Here is an 18,385-nt window from a genome sequence, read left to right as displayed (position 1 = left end):
CAGCAATACCAGTCCAGGCCATTGTAATGAACAGAACATTCATCGAAATTAAATATTTAATCTTCACGTTATGTAAATAACTTTTACTACTTCCACCGAGACTATCGATAAAATAATATTTGTTTCCTATACTGTTAATTGTAGCATTAATGATCAGATCCTACATTTTTTTTCTTTGATCAGTAGACAAAGAATTAATTAATGTTTTTAAATTTTCACTATCTTTATATACTTGTAATTCGTGATTATATTCTTCATCATCGTAATTATTTTCAATACTAGATATATGGAAATCATTGAATCTCAACCCATGTAATAATAAAATACTTTTTATGTTTTTCAAAGCTCTTTGTTCTGCTTGAATTTTTGGTAATTTCGGGTCCATAAAGTGACATTTATATTTATCGTATAATTCTAACGAATTAATAGGCATTTGATTAATACTGCAGCTTCTACCAAACATTTATTCCATTCTTCATCAGTACTAATAACACCTCTTGATATACAAGCATTTCCATATTTATCATAAATAATTTTATCTACAGTACGTATATCCGCAAATGATTTTGCACCACGTACATGTAATAATAAAAGCCGTAGGAAAAATGCTTTACGCTTATTTGGATTTACAAAATACATTCTACTAATGAGAGATTTTATAATTTTTTTTCTTTTATTCCATTTTTTTTTTATCGAGAACATAATAGTACGGAATTTCGTGATATAAATATTGCGTTGCATGTTTATCTTCTTTATTTAATTTAAACCAAGATGTCAATGTAGTATGGACATTTTTATTATTCATTTCGTGTTCACATCCTTCTTGATAATAAACATATTCATCTTCTTCGTGAACAGCTAATCTTTTAATTACATAAGATTGCTCATGTAGTAAAAATTTCCATATGTGATATATAGCTTCTGGTGCACATACATATCTGGTAGAGAGATGTTCATCATATTTATATGTATGTATCGTTATTTTCGTTTACATTGTCTTTATTACCAGCATTATGTTCATTTGCAAATTTCACAAGAGCTGTATCAAGAAGACCTTTATGAAAATATTTGAACAAATATTTTATAGCTTTGATCGTACTACATATTTCTACATTAATATGACATTCTAAAAGTAATAATAAATATGGATTATACGGTACGACAAAACTATTATCTGCAATCCTATGTTTTAAAAACGTAATTTTACTATTATTTTTTCTTCGTCGGTAATAAGGGTAACCATCAGAATTATAGTGCGTTTGATTGACTTAAGGTTTAGAAAAAATTTTAGTACGACGTGTTTTATCTTCATTCATACAAACACAATTTTTATTTTGTGATCCATAGGGACCGTGTATTGTCACATCGTGCGATTTTTTCAATATTTTTTAAAATTTTTAAACTTTAATTTTTAAAACATAAATGCGTACGTGACGCTCGTCCAGAGCAAATTCGGAGATGCAGGCCTGAAGAGAGAAACGAGGGGCAGATAGCCCTACCGTAAACCTCTTGAGCTGCGCGCATCGACGAGAGGCATCAGCGGATGCACTACAATAGCGATAGTAAAGCTTTTCTGCGCATTATTCGGTACGAGAAAGTTTTCGGCGCGACGGACCGAGCGCAATTTTATGACGAGCAGCTGCGTTTGCCTAAGAATTGGCAGCGTCTTGAGCGACCGTAATTAAGACAGCCTATGAGGCTCAGACCTTTTTTTTTATTATTGCAGGGACAGTTTTGGAAAATACGCACGCTTGCAGCTGTGTACCGACCCCGGAATTTTCTGCTGTTTTTCAAAATACGAATATTTATTTTTGTCAAATTGGAAATATTTATTTAGAATTATTTTTCATCAGGCTGTTGTATAAACTATGCAATTTTCGAATTGCATACGTTCACTTTTAGCAACAGTTTTAGTGGGATAATTCTACATAAAAGTATATAAATGCATAGTTTGATTGCAGCTTGTAGTATAGTTATAATTTTACAAACTGATAACGCGATTTATTCATTAATTATTTGGCACTAAACTGTATATTTTTCGATTTATACAGTTCGCTTATTGTGCATAATTTATGAATGGATCAAGTGTCTATTTGTTTATTTTATTTTTATCATATATTTTGTTGCGACAGTCGGTCGGTGTGAAGGTCCGATTGTTGCAGTAAAGTATATCATTTTGCAGAGTTATAATAATCGGTCGGTGTGAAGCTACGGTTGTTATAACGATGCATTGCTAATTTATTAAATTTTAAAAATAAAAAAGGTTAGAATAAATATTGAGGCTGTAAACAAATGAGATGTATAAATTTCATTAGTAAATTCATTTATTTATAATATTTTCTTAAACTAACACGTAGAAGAGCTTTATTACTAAGTTTTAGATATAATTGTTTGGTATCGATTTGTAGAGAATTGCACAAGCATTAAAATTATAATAATGAAATTTGTATACAATACTCCACTCAACTTTTATTAATGATAAATAAAATGCTTAGGAAATTTTATACAAATTGGCGTGCGCATCGAAAGCGGCATATAGGCGAACCACAGTTATAGAGGAGAGGGCGTAGGCGGACCGAAGCTGCGTAGGAGGAGGATGCGAAAATTCGGCGTAAGTGAGGAAAAGCTCAAATATAACGGCTTCGATCACTCGCTAATTTTCGGCATCTAGGCGGAACGCGACCCGAACAACATTGGGAAGGAAGGACTCTAGGCCCTTCGTGCTGCGAAACATCACTCTAGTTCGACACTCCGGTCCCGGCTCTAAGTAAGCTCGGTAGATTCTCACGCCTGTACGCAATAGATAGATTCACGCGCTTGTACGCATAAATTTTATTCCGCGCTTGTACGCACTTAAGTTTTATTGCGCGGTTGTACGCACGTAATTTTTTGTACGCGAACAGTTAAATTTTAAGCTAAAAGAATAAATTAGTTTCGTGAGTACTATAATTCGTGACTAAAGTTTTCTTCCACATATCTCCAAAGTCCTCAAATATAAACTCAAATAATACAAAAAGTATTAATTATAAGAAAAATATAAGAGGTTACAATAATTCATTTACATTTGCCAGTTTTGGGTCTAAATTAGTATACTTTAACAATCCGGGGCCACAAGTATTAAAGATATATCATAATTCATATTCATTACATCCGAATTAGAACGAAGACCCGAAATATGGTCAATCGTATATTATTGACAATGAAATTGCAAATAAATATAGAGCAAATAACTATAAAATTAATAAACCCGATTCAAATATATTAGAATTTTTATGTATTTTTTGTCTTTAAACAATCTTAATGCAAAAGCATATAAAATAATGTATGGAATAGAAAATGCAGAAAATATTAATGCTCATAATAATAATATAACACCTCCTGAAATAGTAATGTTATTAACACGTGATAATCAAATAAAGAATAAATCATATTTCGCAACATGTAATGAAGTTGCTGTTGTATTTATAAGAAATTATGGCGAACCTCTGTTTGACCGTCATATACGTATTTATCCAAAAACTGAAAAACCACAACAAATAAATATTCTCAGTAAACATCTGACCCAATGACATATCCTTTGATATTTCCTTTTGGTCATCCATGATGGCAACCTTATATAAAATGTACAAAAAAAGAATATAAAAATAATAATATATCTACACTACAATTTTATTCATATAGAAAAAGAGTTAGCCAAAGCAAGTAACCAAAAAAAAATTACTGTTAAAATTTACAACGGAGAAACCAGCGGCGAGGCGAGACTGCAACTCAAACGGCTGGATCCGGGCTTCCTGCTTAAAGGTTGGGAAGGAAGTACGCGCTGCCGCGCTCGTGCTGGTCAGCGGGGCTGCGAGCGAAACAGGAATGCTTGGAGAGGGGTATGCGCAGCGGACGAAATCTCGTTTTCGGCGTAGTTCGGTTGCGTCGGCCGCTCTCACGCGATCAATACTTGAATGGGATCCGTGTAGGCGAGAGAGAGAGAGAGAGAGAGAGAGAGAGAGAGAGAGAGAGAGAACGACGCACCCCTGTACCTGCGCTCCTTGGCTCCTGGGCTGGTAGCTCAGGGCCGTACCTGCATGGGCCCAAAACGTGGCCGTTGCAGGCCCTAAGCAGCGCGTGCATGCGCTCGACCACTCTCGCCGCAGTGCTTTCGCACCATAGCGCGAAATTCATATCTCCCCTCCCACCCTTACATAACTCGAACATAATTTATAATAAAAAAGTAAGAGACTGATAAGAGAATTCAAAAGATTATAATTTTTTGATAAGTACACACGCACACACACACACACACACACACATATATATATATATATATACAGGGTGTTTCATTTTAATCCGACCACGACAAAAAACCATGGAAAAACTAATTTTAACGAAAAATGACCTGAACAAAAGTTGAAGGGGGTAAAGGGGGCCATAGAATGACACAAACGAAACACCTATGACCTTGAACTCCATTTTCAAGGTCATTTGAGGGTAATTGTGATTTTTTTAACGGGAACCCCTATTTTTGACCTCGGAATACGGAGCAGCGGAAAAAATTACGTCGGAAATGACATTTCAATTTTACCTTAGTGACCTTGAGAAGGTCAATTCAAGGTCAAATAAGAAGTATCAGACTAAGATTGTTTTCCTTTCAATTTTTTCGTAGAATTATCATTTTGTTATTGTAATAAACATTAAGAGAATAATTGACTTAAAATGTGATTATGCTTTGCTGACTTTAAAGCCATTTTCTAAGGTCAAAAGTGCAAAAATGCAATATCAAATGTTATGTGGAGTCCATATTTATATCCTAACTTTAGCGTTACCCAGGAACAACGACGTGGACGTAATAGGATTGTGTTCCCTTTGGGGTGCTTGATTAGAGTGAGTCCCCTTGCCTCTCACTTTTCGGGGTGCTTGATTAGAGTGAGTCCCCTTGCCTCTCACTTTTCAGGGTGCTTAATTAGAGTGAGTCCCCTTGCCTGTCAGTTTTGCTCAAAATTCAACGCAGGTGCTCAAAGACACCACCATTTTGTTGGATACACAATTCAATTCGCTGCTGAAAATGTTCTACTGTTCTGAGTAATACAGCTCTTGGGAAGTTTTCACAAGTGGTTTGAATTCTGTGGATCATATCTTCCCTTATTGTAGTTTCATGTTCATAAACAACATCTTTCAAATACCCCCACAAATAGAAATCGGGTGATGTCATATCTGGAGATCTCGGTGGCCATCGAACACCCAAATCTCCACGTCCAGTGCGTCCAATCCACCTGTCACGGTAATTTTGATTAAGATATTGTCTAACTATTCGAGCATAGTGCGCAGGAGCTCCATCTAATTGAATCCACATTCTTGCTCTTGTGTATAAATCTACTTCTTCAAGAAGTACTGGAAGACATTCTCTCAGGAACTGTAAAAAATTATGGCCATTTACATTTTCATCGAAAAAGTATGGGCCTACAAGGTATCCGTTAACAATTCCACACCAAACATCAAGACTCCAACGATTTTGGTTATCTATCTGCCTGTACCAATGCGGATTAACATTCGACCAATAATGACAGTTGTGTCGGTTAAGCTCTCCATTGCTTTTGAATTTTGCTTCATCAGAAAACATTACGTATTGAAAAAAGTGACGATCATTAGCAATCATTGCCGTGCCCATTGGCAAAACTGTAGCCTTAACCTCATATCAGCAGGTGTGAGATCCTGAGTCAAAGTAATATGATATGGATGATAACGTTGACTTCTCAGTATTCTCCAAGCAGTAGCCATAGGTATACCACTTTGCCTTCGAATTTCACGGTACTAACGTGGGGATTCAAATGAACCATTGCTAAAACGACCATTACACGAAGATCATCTTCGTTGTAATTACGACGTTCTCTAACCCGTGCTAGTTGCCCTTGTTGAGCTGAGTAACGCTAAAGATAGGATAAAAATTCGCTTGCGAAAACATCCCAAGAACTGAATAGAATCTAAAAAAATGGTGGTGTCTTTGGGCACCTACATTCAAATCTGTGCATAATAAAAGTGAGAGGCAAGGAGACTCACTCTAATCAAGCACCCCAAAGGGAACACAATCCTATTACGTCCACGTCGTTGTTCCTGGGCAACACTAAAGTTAGGATATAAATATGGACTCCACATAACATTTGATATTGCATTTTTGCACTTTTGACCTTACAAAATGGCTTTGAAGTCAGCAAAGCATAATCACATTTTTAGTTAATTATTCTCTTAATGTTTATTACAATAACAAAATGATAATTCTACGAAAAAATTGAAAGGAAAACAATCTTAGGTTGATACTTCTTGTTTGACCTTGAATTGACCTTCTCAAGGTCACTAAGGTAAACTTGAAATGTCATTTCCGACGTAATTTTTTCCGCTGCTTCGTATTCCAAGGTCAAAAATAGGGGTTCCCGTTAAAACAATACAATGACCTTCAAATGACCTTGCAAATCGAGTTCAAGGTCAAAGGTGTTGGTGTCATTAGACGGCCCTTTTTGCTCCCTTCAACTTTTGTCAAGGTCATCTTTCGACATCAGTAAAATAAAACCAGACAAACAGCTGTTTAGCAGATTTTTTGTTATTTGACCTTGAATTGACCTTCTCAAGGTCACCAAAGCAAACTTAAAATATCCTTTGCGACGTAATTTTTTCCGCTCTATCCGATTATAAGGTCTAAAATAGAAGTTCCTATTTTAAAAAATCATAATTACCCTCAAATGACCTTGAAAATGGAGTTCAAGGTCATAGGTGTTTGTGTCATTAGATGGCCCCCTTTACCCCCTTCAACTTTTGTTCAGGTCATTTTTCGTTAAAATTAGTTTTTCTATGGTTTTTTGTCGTGGTCGGATTAAAATGAAACACCCTGTATATATAATACAGTAAAACAAATTTCAATAATTTAAAACTTCAAAATCATGAAATATATTTTATGCAGTTTTAAAAACTACCATTTTAATCGATGTCCAAGTTTATGTGTTTTGCTGCCAACAACGACGTTTGGCAGTACCATCCTAGCCTTTCATTATAACCGTGAATCTTGGTCAACTCATATCGCTGCATTAGTTATATTAAATTCATATTTTAGACATCTATTGACTCCGGAATAATTTGCTAAAATACATTCTCAATTCAATATAGTTATTTGTAACTATTGGTATTATAGTAAATCAGTGGATTTACGGTAATCAGGTTATAATACGGTAATTTTCACCAGGAAGTAGTTGAGTTTCAATGTATGGCTCTGCAGCATAATGTTACACATACAGCAGATGGTTCACTTTGCTCAAAGTAGCCATGCTAAATCGACTTTTTGAGAGTATGTTTTCCGTTGTCACAATAATTTATCCGGCAACATTGACAGTATGATAAACAGCCAGAGGAATTATGTATCAAATTTCATCTCTGAGCAAAAAATCAGACGAAATATATCTTGCATTATATATTAAAATTTTTAAAAGAATTTTAGTAATCATTTAAATTTAATTTAATTTTTATTCTTACAACTTTATATAAATTTTCTGAGGAAGGCGAGCAAAGATGAGGATACAAAACAAAACAGAAACTCCTAAACCAATCAAACCCACACGCCACTAGTTTTAGAATAAAAAATTTAATTTTTTATACTTATACTTATGTCTAAATTACGCTATGATTTTATATTATATTTGTTAATAAATGTGAGGTCCAAGTTAAAAGAAAATACACTTTCAGATCACTTTGTCGGCTTATTCTAATCCATAATCTGTAATTGTATATTTAATACAGTCGAGGATTACATAGCTATCGACGGTTACACGCAACATTTACTCACGCTCTTTACGGTGCCATCTTACGCTCTCTGCGGTTGGGCTGCTTCTCTGCTATAGTTCGAGTGTAAAGCTCGAATGAGAAACGAAGCTATCGCTGCCACGTGTTCAACTTTCATGTTTACTATAGTTCCGCGCGCATGCCTGCTTACATACTCTATACGGTCTATACTCTGTACAGGCTAGTCCGAGGTAGCATAGAAATTACTCATATCTCAATGATATTATTATATTGTTCTACACAATAACATACTATAACGTTGCAATACCTGCGGAGAAAATCGAAGTTCCCTATTCGCAGGTTTAGTTTAACAACAAAACAAAACAAACGCTGCCAATTCTTTGGCATGTAGCTTCCTTCAACATTATGTATTGCTTTAATATCAGAACTGTGTTTATTTTATATATAATTCTATAGTTTCAGTACTTTTTCGTTTGATAGATAACATTTTTGCGAATGAATTTCATATACTTAATAAATTATAATTCTCTTATATCATACCATAATTATATAACTTTCGATAATCACGATATTTTAAAGAAAAGTTCGACATTTAGTTTCCGAGTAATAATAGTTAAGATAGTTCGCAGAACGCGTCTAAAATCACTAGTAATCAAAAATACGAAATGGTAAAAAATAAACAGAAAAAATAAGCCTAGGTAGAATAAAATCCATTTAATGAAAGCTAAGATCTAAGCGATACAGTTTTCAGTTATACAGATTATAAAGGATAAAAAATAAACAGAAAAAATAATCCTAGGTAGAATATAATCCATTTAATGAAAGCTAAGATCTAAGCGATACAGTTTTCAGTTATACAGATTATAAAGGATAAGAAATAAAATTTAAAAGCTTAATATCTTTGAAACTAACTGGTTTCATAAACAGACCAAAGAAAGGGACCAAGGTGCTATATAATGCTAACTTAATCTAAAATTTGAACTTGATTATTGCTTTTTGCGTCCTCCTAGGGGAAGCTTTATAATAGTAAAATTTTGAGTTTCGTCAAAACTTCTAGAAAATACTTTTTGGTGTGTTAGAAGTTCAAATCAAGTGTTTTTAGAAAATATCCGTATGGATATGTGTGTGTTTGTGTGTGTGTGTGTGTGTGTGTACCGTTATATTTCTGGAACTACTCCGTCAGTATCAATAAAATTTGACATGCATATCTATTTTTGGATTCTTAATTCGGGAAAAACAGTTATTTATTATTTTCTCAATTATTTTTTTTATAGCCATTTCTAGATTTTTGAAAAACACTATTTAGCGTTTTTTTCAATCATCCCATTGTTACAAACAATTCAGCTACAATGCATTTAAAAGAGAATAGAATGACCTACTTTTCCTCGTTTAGTCTTCGGGATAGGCCGCTGTGTTTGGCAGATAAAATGTAAAAGGTGTTTTTTTTTTTTTAAATTCATATCTCTGAAACTAAACACCATAACCCCAGGAAAAAAATCATGTCAATGGGTCACGTGTCAAACTATATCCCATTAAAATTCAAGTGATTTGACCACTTATTTCTTCAATAATATATCGAAGACTGGAAAAAATGAGTTTTCTTGTGCTTCGATTACGGACGTAAAAAGGCCTTATTGTACTTGAGATTTTGGGATAAAGTAGATATTTTATGTATTTTGGCTAAGTTCATTGCGCAGCTTTCAAACCTCTATGGTTCTTAAGTTATCAAGGTTTCAATTTTTGGGTGTATATATATATGGGTGGTTCTTTGTGAAATCGAAGATATGAAAATTTTAATTTTTGCCCAAACTGTATATATATGTTCTATATGTTGTACCTGACTCTCAAAAAAAAATTCATCGCGATACCTTCATTTGGCTTCGAGTTCTAGGTGGTCAAAGTTGAGGTTTTCAGCAATTTTTTCATTTTTTGACTATTTTCAATGATTTGTAGCTCATAAAGGATGCATTTTTAACTGAAACTACCCAAATACTTTTTTTGTTAAATTTTCAATAAAAATACTTTTAATGCCCAATATGTACGTTAAGGCTACCTTATTTGCATTTTAAACCTTAAAATATGAAAATCTGAATGTTTGATCAGGACTCCGACAGCCTCAATACAGTAAAAAGATACCTTTTTATAGTAAAAAAGTAGCTGTAAAGTTTTAGAATAAGCCTGACCTTCTACTAGAACTTATGTAAAAAACAAACATGATATAATGGCGCATTCTATCATAAAAAAACAGAGGGGTTTGTAAACTTTTGGACAATGAACCATCCAAAACTTATATATTCAATTATGTATCAAAAACCGCCTCATTCATTAGCAGGCATATTATACTGTATATTTGAACAATATTTTATTTATTAGACCTATAAATTTAGTTGGAGGAAGCTACGTGCCAATTAATTGGCAGCGGTTTTACTCTAGTCATCGCGTCACGTAGAAAAACGACATTTTTAGTTTATGATGTTTTTCTTAGAATCTATCCCATGAAATAACTTAAAATTTGAGTGAAATATAGTCCTAATAACTTTCAATGATCATGTTTTTTTTTTTAAAGATTCAACATTTAGTTTTCAAGTTAGAACAATTTTTAAAAATTGCGCTTTATGGTATATAATAAAAGAACGACGAACGATAATATCAATTATCCGCGTTAAAAAAATATGTAATTTTATTCTTTTTTATTTTTTGGCAGTAAACGCATCCTCTGGAAAAATAGTATTTTATACCACACCGAAAAACCTACCTTTCGCCCCTGATAAACGGGGCAAAAAAGGCATATTTTTCCTGAAAACTAGTTAAGTAGTACTAGTAAGGTTTTCAAAAAGTTTCAAAATTTATTTGTCTAAAGTCATTTTAACTAGTACACTTTAGTTAATGCGATTTGCCTCAAGACACTTCACTGGTAGGAAATTTTGCGAGTGTGGACATTTCGCAAGAAGAACATTTCGGGACATAAGATACTCGAGGTAGAAAATAGTATATTGTGTACTAACGACGTAAAGTGGGGGTTTTTAAACTGAGTGTAGAGTTTTCAGTACTACACGAGGTCAAAAAGCTTACTCAACCCTCGATAAACACCATATTTTTTGTAACGCGCGGGCATATTTGTGTGTTTTTCGCATGTGTCAAGCAGGGCTGACATGACTATTTTTTGACACAACAAGCACACGCTTGTTGGAATATACATATTACAAATACACAATAAATTTGAAATTTATTCAAATACGGGCAGTAAGATCTCTATTACCCATATCGAGTTTAAATTGCCTGCCGATAATATTTGACCAAACAGAACTATAAAATTTTTACTTTAATAAATTTGAGAAAATTCACGAATAACAGACATCGAATAAAGCATGTTAACTTAGATATAAGATAAAAATACGTGAAAAAACCATAAATATGTGTTCAATATTCGTTTATATTTATTCAATTTATTGATATTTATGTTTATAAATTCAAGTACATATCTTACATTTAGCCGGCATATAATCAGCATAGGTTTCTGCAATTCTCATTTCTTCATCATCTACATCTTCCTCTTCAGGGATAACTATTTGCGTATTTTTGTTATTAGAATCAGAGTTAATCCATGTATTTGAGACCCCTTTACCTACAATAAAAAGTTGCTCATTTAATTTTACTAAGAATTTTTGGTAATTTTTAAGGAGCGAAATTTGTGGATATCAGCGAACCAGTACCGGAACGTTTGCTGATGTTAAATACTACAAACATGTAAGGAAAAACATTAAGGGAGTCCCAAACCTATTTCTGCGATTTTATCGACCTCGCACCGGCAATGCTGGTGCTGCTTATAATCACCTCTGACGCCATCTGACGTCAATCACCAAAGATGCGCATAAACCAAAATGCACTGTTCGTATAAAATTGTTATTATAAATTATAAATAAACATAGCGCGTGTCGCTATACACGTCATTTTAAATTTTAAAAATCACAAAAAATGTGTATTTCGCATAGACACGCGTATTTCTACTACATGCACATTCTTCTATGAATAATTACGTGCGTTTTGCTTATTGCACTAGTGTTTCAATGACGCACCTTTTCAAGTGAATACTTCTATAGGCTCGCTAGGTTCACATTTTTACCGGGGAGTGAATCGAGAAAAAACCGTCCGTCACGCAAATAGCGAACAAAAGCAGGGGAAGATCTCTCTCTCTCTCTCTCTCTCGCTCTTTCTCTCCCACTCCCCTTTACCGCGCTCTCTTCACCGCGCAAGACGTCCGCGAATACGCGCACCTCTCCCTTCATCTCGCTCTCCTTCACTTTCTCTCTCTTTCTCCCCTCCACCATGCTCTCCTTATCTTTCCGCTGGCTTTCAAGCCCCTTGGCGCTCTCAAATAGATCACTACTTGTATACACTGAAGTAGGATCACGGGAGCTTGGTACAAATGACCATGAAATGCCACAGATTTTAGTGTAATGTACCACGTTTATACTCTTAAATTATATATTTGTACATCCTGCGAACCGGCAACCGTGTGAGCACGTAGAGAGTGCACACGGATCGCAGGTGCATCCGACTGCGACATTACAGAACTGAGCGCCGAAAATCGGAGCGAGTGCTCTGACCTCTGTGTCAGCACTCCTCGTGCGAGTGAAAGACGACTACAAGGCGTACGCGTCGATCCTTTGTGGCGAATGCTGATTGGACTACCACGATATTTTTCATCTAAATTTCATAACTGCGTGAATCGGTACCGAGACTTTAAAAACCCCGGAGCCGATCCACGCATTGCCTTTTTGCGTAGTGACTTACTCACTGGCGGCTACAACCGATTCTAAGGTGAAGCGGCGGTGTTTGCTAGTGTTAGTGTTTGGAGAGTGCTAAATCCATCCCTTGGCATAGCATACACTGGAGAGCCCTTTGAATACAGATCAGTGCCACAGAGAGAAGTACAAGCTAAGGTCCGTCGAGTGGAATCTCCGGCGTTAGCAAGAGCAGTTGACCATCCCCATTTTAAATTGCCACGTGAACGCGTGTAGATAATACAGTCAGCATCTGCCACGAAGGGTGATTAGAACCATCAAGAGTGCGCAGGATTATAATAATAGTAAGTTGTTAAGATAAATCATAGGTACTTTACAATTAATAAATAAATAAAACTAAACTTACTAAATAAAACTGTAAAACGACAACATCCTAAGCTAAATATAGCGAATCTCCGACAACTCTTGTAAACTGAACGTCTGTGAAGTGCTCTGGGCCAATAAAACATAACAATCAATATAAATAAAACCCGTGTGTACTAAATTGATAATAATAACTAAACCTCAATCAGAACAAACAAATTCGAATCAGCTTCGCAGTCACGACGTTCAGGTAAGAGTACTTTACTTGTGGACTAACCATCAGCGTCCACACACAAGACGAGTTAAGCGGACATAACGCGGAGTCTGCAGAATACGGAAGTGTCAAAAGCGACTTGCCTGCAACGACCGTAAGTACAGCGGTCACTCACATGTCCGCCAAACGCAGCCTAGGACAGAATACCGTCCGCACGCAAAATACGCGTCCGCGCAAACTAGCAGCGCGGGACATCCTCAATTCCACAGTCCGCGCGTAACTTTAGTAACAGAACAGGCTCTCGAGCCGAAGGCTAGTTCTCGCGAATAAATAATTACTTGTAAGACTTGCGCAGCCCGTCCTACTATCTAGTACGGTCTTTACATAGAGGAAGATTTTAATGTTAACTTTGCTGACGAAAGTGAACAACTATTAATTACATTCCTTAAAGATAAATTTCAATTAGAAATGGATAATGATGCGCAACAATCAACTACTAAGTATGACACAACATTAGATGCAGTATTTTCAAGATTTTTATATGATATCGATTCTAAAACATCTGTATCTGTGGCTTTCCGGCAAAAAGACTCAAGTCACATTTTCGTATTTTTGAAAAATTGCGATTTTAATGTTTGAATTGATACATAAGATAGTGGCTTACGAATTAGGGCGCAATACTGCGCTTATATAGCGCATCATTAACTACCTTTTAAAATATTACATACTAGGCACAGCAGATAGGCGGTTGTCTTTTTAAGGCGCAGAAATTACCCTGAGTTAAGTCGTTATGCCGGGAACACATTTCCCATGCTCTGTCTTAAACATCTTCTCGTTGCGATACTTTAGTATCAAATTCAACATCCAAAAATGATAAAGATGTTTGACATACCTTTTGTGAACTTATAGACTAATTTTAAAATGTTTTTTTCATCCTGGAATATTATTATATAGACTAAAATGGACTCAAGTCATTTTACCGGCAATACATTAATTCCTCATTTTTTAGTATGATTGAGTTTCGGTAAAATTTTGTTGTTAACATAAATGTACATTATTCCTACGCGATAACTTTTTATTTTATGGACTCATGTCATTATGACATGCGTTGGTTGGGACCATAGAAGCATGCTTACGAATTTTCACGTGAAAAGAGGATATTCATATTTTTATTATTTCATCAATTTAAAAGAAACGAAATCTACCACACCTATTTCAATATTCTTTTCTATCGGCCGTCCCCGAGACAGCCACATTTTTTTTAGTACAAAGCTCATGTGTATTAAGCAATTATATGTATTTCACATATACATGCGTGTGTTAGCTACACGCCTAACTCATTTTGAAAATTATATGTATTTCGCATATACACAAGTGTTTTGACACACGCCTTTCTTATTACAAAAAATTATGCGTATTCCGCTCTTAGGATGATGAGTTGTTTAAAATGGATTTTCTGGTTATAGTCACAGAAATTGTTAAATACTGAGTTCATGTATAAGCGATTCATCGTATAAACAGAAAAAATTGATATGTAAGCCCTTGCCATGCATTTCAACTTATTTATGTAGTTCAGTGTCTTTACTAGAATCAGAAGATCTAGTTTGTTCTGAATTCACGGATTTGGCGCAAGTGCTTCAGAACAAAGTACATCTTCTAGTTAAATTAAGTTTATTAAACTACAGAAATATATTGAAATGCCTTACAAGGGCTTACATATCAAGCATTAACTGTATTCTACTCCTATTTACTTTTAGTGTTGTCGAGGTCTTCCTGGAGTTTCGTGAGCACGCTTTGACTTCTACGCGCTCCCCTTCTCGTTTCCCTCATGTCAATTTCGCCGTATATGGCCCTGCATGTGGCACTTCTAGCAGTTACGCATCCTTCTCGCTGTTAACTTCTTCTTTTTTCTTCTAATGTTTTTTGTGGTGAAGCTTTCCGCCGTCTTTGAACTCCTTGAATTTTCCCAACCACTCGAATCAGCGGGTGTTTCAAATGCTACTGTTGCCACTTTCATTGCTTTAGTGGTCGTTGACTGTACTGACGATGGTGATCTATACACAAAATTGGAGTATAGCATGACGTATTCTTTGCCGTCGACCCCTGTCATGGTTTCAGCACTCTGTGTTTTGACTGTGGCTGATGGTGTCTCTTTTGTCGAGGATTCTTCTTTTCGCATTGCCGACTACTGGTCGTTGCAGAGTTCTATGAAGTCGGTTACACATGACGTCATCCTCGAGGACTCCTTCCAGTGGATACGAGGCGGCTACTGGCCGCTTGTCATTTCTCGATACTGTTGGCAGACTGATCTTATAAATATTCTGTGCATTGATACCCACTCCGTAATATCCGCTGGGTCCATATACAGCGATGGTTCGACGTCTTTCGGGCTGTTAGATATCTGTGGACTCTTTATACTTTGACGCCTGCGTCTCCACCTTGACGAAGGTCTAAATTAACTAGCGCAGTGTGTACCCCTTTTTCTCCAACAGTCAATAACTTCACGTGATTATCACATGATTATCACGTGATTTTTTAGTAGGGGTATACTTGAATGAATCTGAAAAAGACTTCGCGAAATATACAAATGCGTACGAGAGTTCTCGTGGTAACAATTTTTGGCGAAAAATTAAATTTATAGCACTGGGTGGCATAAATCCGCATCTATGTCAAGTCTATCCGTGGCATAAATAGTCCATTATTGCACCGTGCTGATCGCCCTCGCTACGCTCGGGCGCTAACTGCACGGTGCAAAAATGGACTGTTTAGGCCACGGATAGAACAGCGGATTTATGCTAGTCAGTGCTATTAAATAGCGTACGATACCCGTGGCATAAATAGTCCAATACGGCACGGCGTTTAGCTCCTTCGTTACGCTTGGGTGCTAATACACGCCGAGCCGTAATGGACTATTTATGCCACTTGTCTTGTAATATACTATTTTTTTTTTGTAATACACAAACGAATTTTGCGTTTTTTGTACCGATTAATCGGGACTTAAGTGACTCTTTTTAGACCAGCGGACAAAATAGTATATTGTGTACTAAAGCGTGAGCACTTGCGCCAAATCCGTGAATTCAGAACAAACTAGATCTTCTTATTCTAGTAAAGACACTGAACGTGAAGCGGGTTTGACCGTAAATCGGAAGAAGCGCGAATTTAGGTGCTTGCAGGTGAGATACCTGGATTACTTGCTAGATCGAGAAGGTCTAGGGCCGATCCAGAGCGAATTGCGCCAGTATTGGAATATACTCCACCGAAGACGAGTCACTTAAGTTAGCCCTGACTCGCGCCCCAGTCCTCGCTCGCCTCTATTTCACGAAGCGATTCACGATACAATGTGAAACTTCCGATTTTACGATTGGCGCTGTGCTCACCCAGGAGTTTGAAGATGGAGAACATCCAATCGTGTATCTCAGTCGTGTGTTGTCGCCCGCCGAAAAGAATTACACCATTACCGAGAAGGAGTGTTTAGCGATAATATTCGCGATAAAGAAGTTCCGCCCGTATATCGAGGGATATCGGTTTACCGTGATTACAGATCATAGCGCTTTGCGTTGGCTCCAAAATCAAAAGACCCAACTGGCCGTTTAGTGCATTGGGAACTCAAGTTACAGCAATAGGACTTCAAGATAGTACATAGGAAAGGAGCAAACCATCACATTCCCGACGCTTTATCACGAAGTCAGGGAAAAGAGGAAAAAGAAGTTAGCGCCTTTGAGGTAATTACCGATGAGTGGTATCTTCAACGCCGGCGAGATATGCTTACGTCGCCAAAGGAATTTAGGGAGTGGAAAGTCGAGGACGATATGTTATATCGATATCGCCGAGACCCGTTATTAGATCCTATTACTCACCCTTTCACGAGTTTTAAGTGACGCCCATCGCGAAGCTTCCCCAGGTCATTTAGGGGTTGAGAAAATGTACGATCGCGTCGCTCGGGAGTATTATTGGCCGGGGATGAGGCATGATGTAAATCATTACGTGCAATAATGCGACGAATGTCAGCGCTACAAGACCTCAAAGTTGGGGACGGCCGGTTAGATGTGTCAGAAAATCGTTGAGCGCCCGTGGGCAGTAGTAGCCGCCGACTTAATGGAATTTCCCACAAATAAGAGCCAATTTAAGTACCTGGTGGATTTCAAGGACTTATTTACGCGTTGATTCCAGTTGAAGCCGGTTAGGAAAGCCACTGGCCAAGTAGTAGCCAAGGCGTTTGAAGAACTAATCCTGTTTCGTTGAGAAGCGCCCGTTTTTCTGCTAACCGACAACGGGAAAGAGTTTATTAACAAAATGTTGAGAAGGACACCTTAAAGAAATATGGCGTTAAGCATGTTACTACTCCACCGTATTACCCGCAGGCAAATCCGGTGGAGCGTAGTAACCGTACTTTAAAAATTATGATTGCGACGTTTGTAAGGAAGGAGCATCGGACGTGGGATCAAAACCTACATGAATTTTACCACGCGGTGAATACTACGACGCAGTCTAGTACAAAGGTTTCACCCGCGTTCCTGAATTATGGGCGTCATCCTCAGCCAGTAAAAAGTTTGCGCCGGGAAGTAGAGGTAAGAGGGCCCAACATAGACCTAGACCCTACCGTATGGGTAAATCAAGTTAAGGGGTCCAGCCTGGGTTAAATTTTTCAAAAAAATAACAAAATATTCTTCCAAAAAAATTTTTTGGAAAAAAAATCTGAAAATTTTTACAATATACACTATTTCTACCGAAAAATATCATATATATACCATACAAAATCACTGACCAAAAATGACATTTTACCATATAAATAAGTGTTTTTAGTCATTTGCCACGGCTTTGTGAAAGATCCGGACCGTCTTCTTTACTCTACCCGGACTTAAAATGTACCTTAAACATGCCCTCTCAGACCTAATGAAAGACATTTCTAAAAAATATTAACTAGGGCGGCGGAGATATGGGCTGGCCCACTTGGTGTAGCTCCACTTGTGCAAACGTTGACTCCGCCCAGGAGGGGGAACGTTGGGGCTCTGGGGTGACAGATAGTCGCATCCCCTCGAATACTCTTGTTGACGCCCCGGGACCTCTTCCCCTCACGGAGGAGAAGAAGGAGGTTTATCGACGGGAAAGGATTTCCGTTGAGGAGGAAACTTCGGCCCTGGAAGATAGTCGCGCTGCTGTGGATGAGCTGGAGGCGCTGGTCGGTAATTGCGGGGTAACACTCAGGGTCACCATCGCAAACGAGAGGGCAGCTCCGTAGATGATTATCTCCGACTTCGAGGCTCCAATGGAAAGAAACGGCGTTACAACC

At 36.9% G+C, this 18,385-nt stretch overlaps 1 protein-coding gene across 7 annotated transcripts in view; it reads right to left on the bottom strand.

Moving 5' to 3' along the window:
• Nucleotides 1-18,385, bottom strand: part of LOC103317675 (protein strawberry notch) — a 340,816-nt gene that overhangs the window by 295,506 nt on the left and 26,925 nt on the right. For all 7 annotated transcript variants that reach the window (XM_031920743.2, XM_031920738.2, XM_031920751.2 and 4 more), the window contains one exon: nucleotides 11,261-11,398. In XM_031920743.2, coding sequence (XP_031776603.1) covers nucleotides 11,261-11,398 — 138 coding nt within the window. The remainder of the gene's footprint in view (nucleotides 1-11,260; nucleotides 11,399-18,385) is intronic.

Source organism: Nasonia vitripennis, assembly GCF_009193385.2.
Source record: "Nasonia vitripennis strain AsymCx chromosome 1 unlocalized genomic scaffold, Nvit_psr_1.1 chr1_random0005, whole genome shotgun sequence".
Classification (NCBI taxonomy): Eukaryota; Metazoa; Arthropoda; class Insecta; order Hymenoptera; family Pteromalidae; genus Nasonia; species Nasonia vitripennis.
This window is presented reverse-complemented; position numbering and strand designations above follow the sequence as displayed.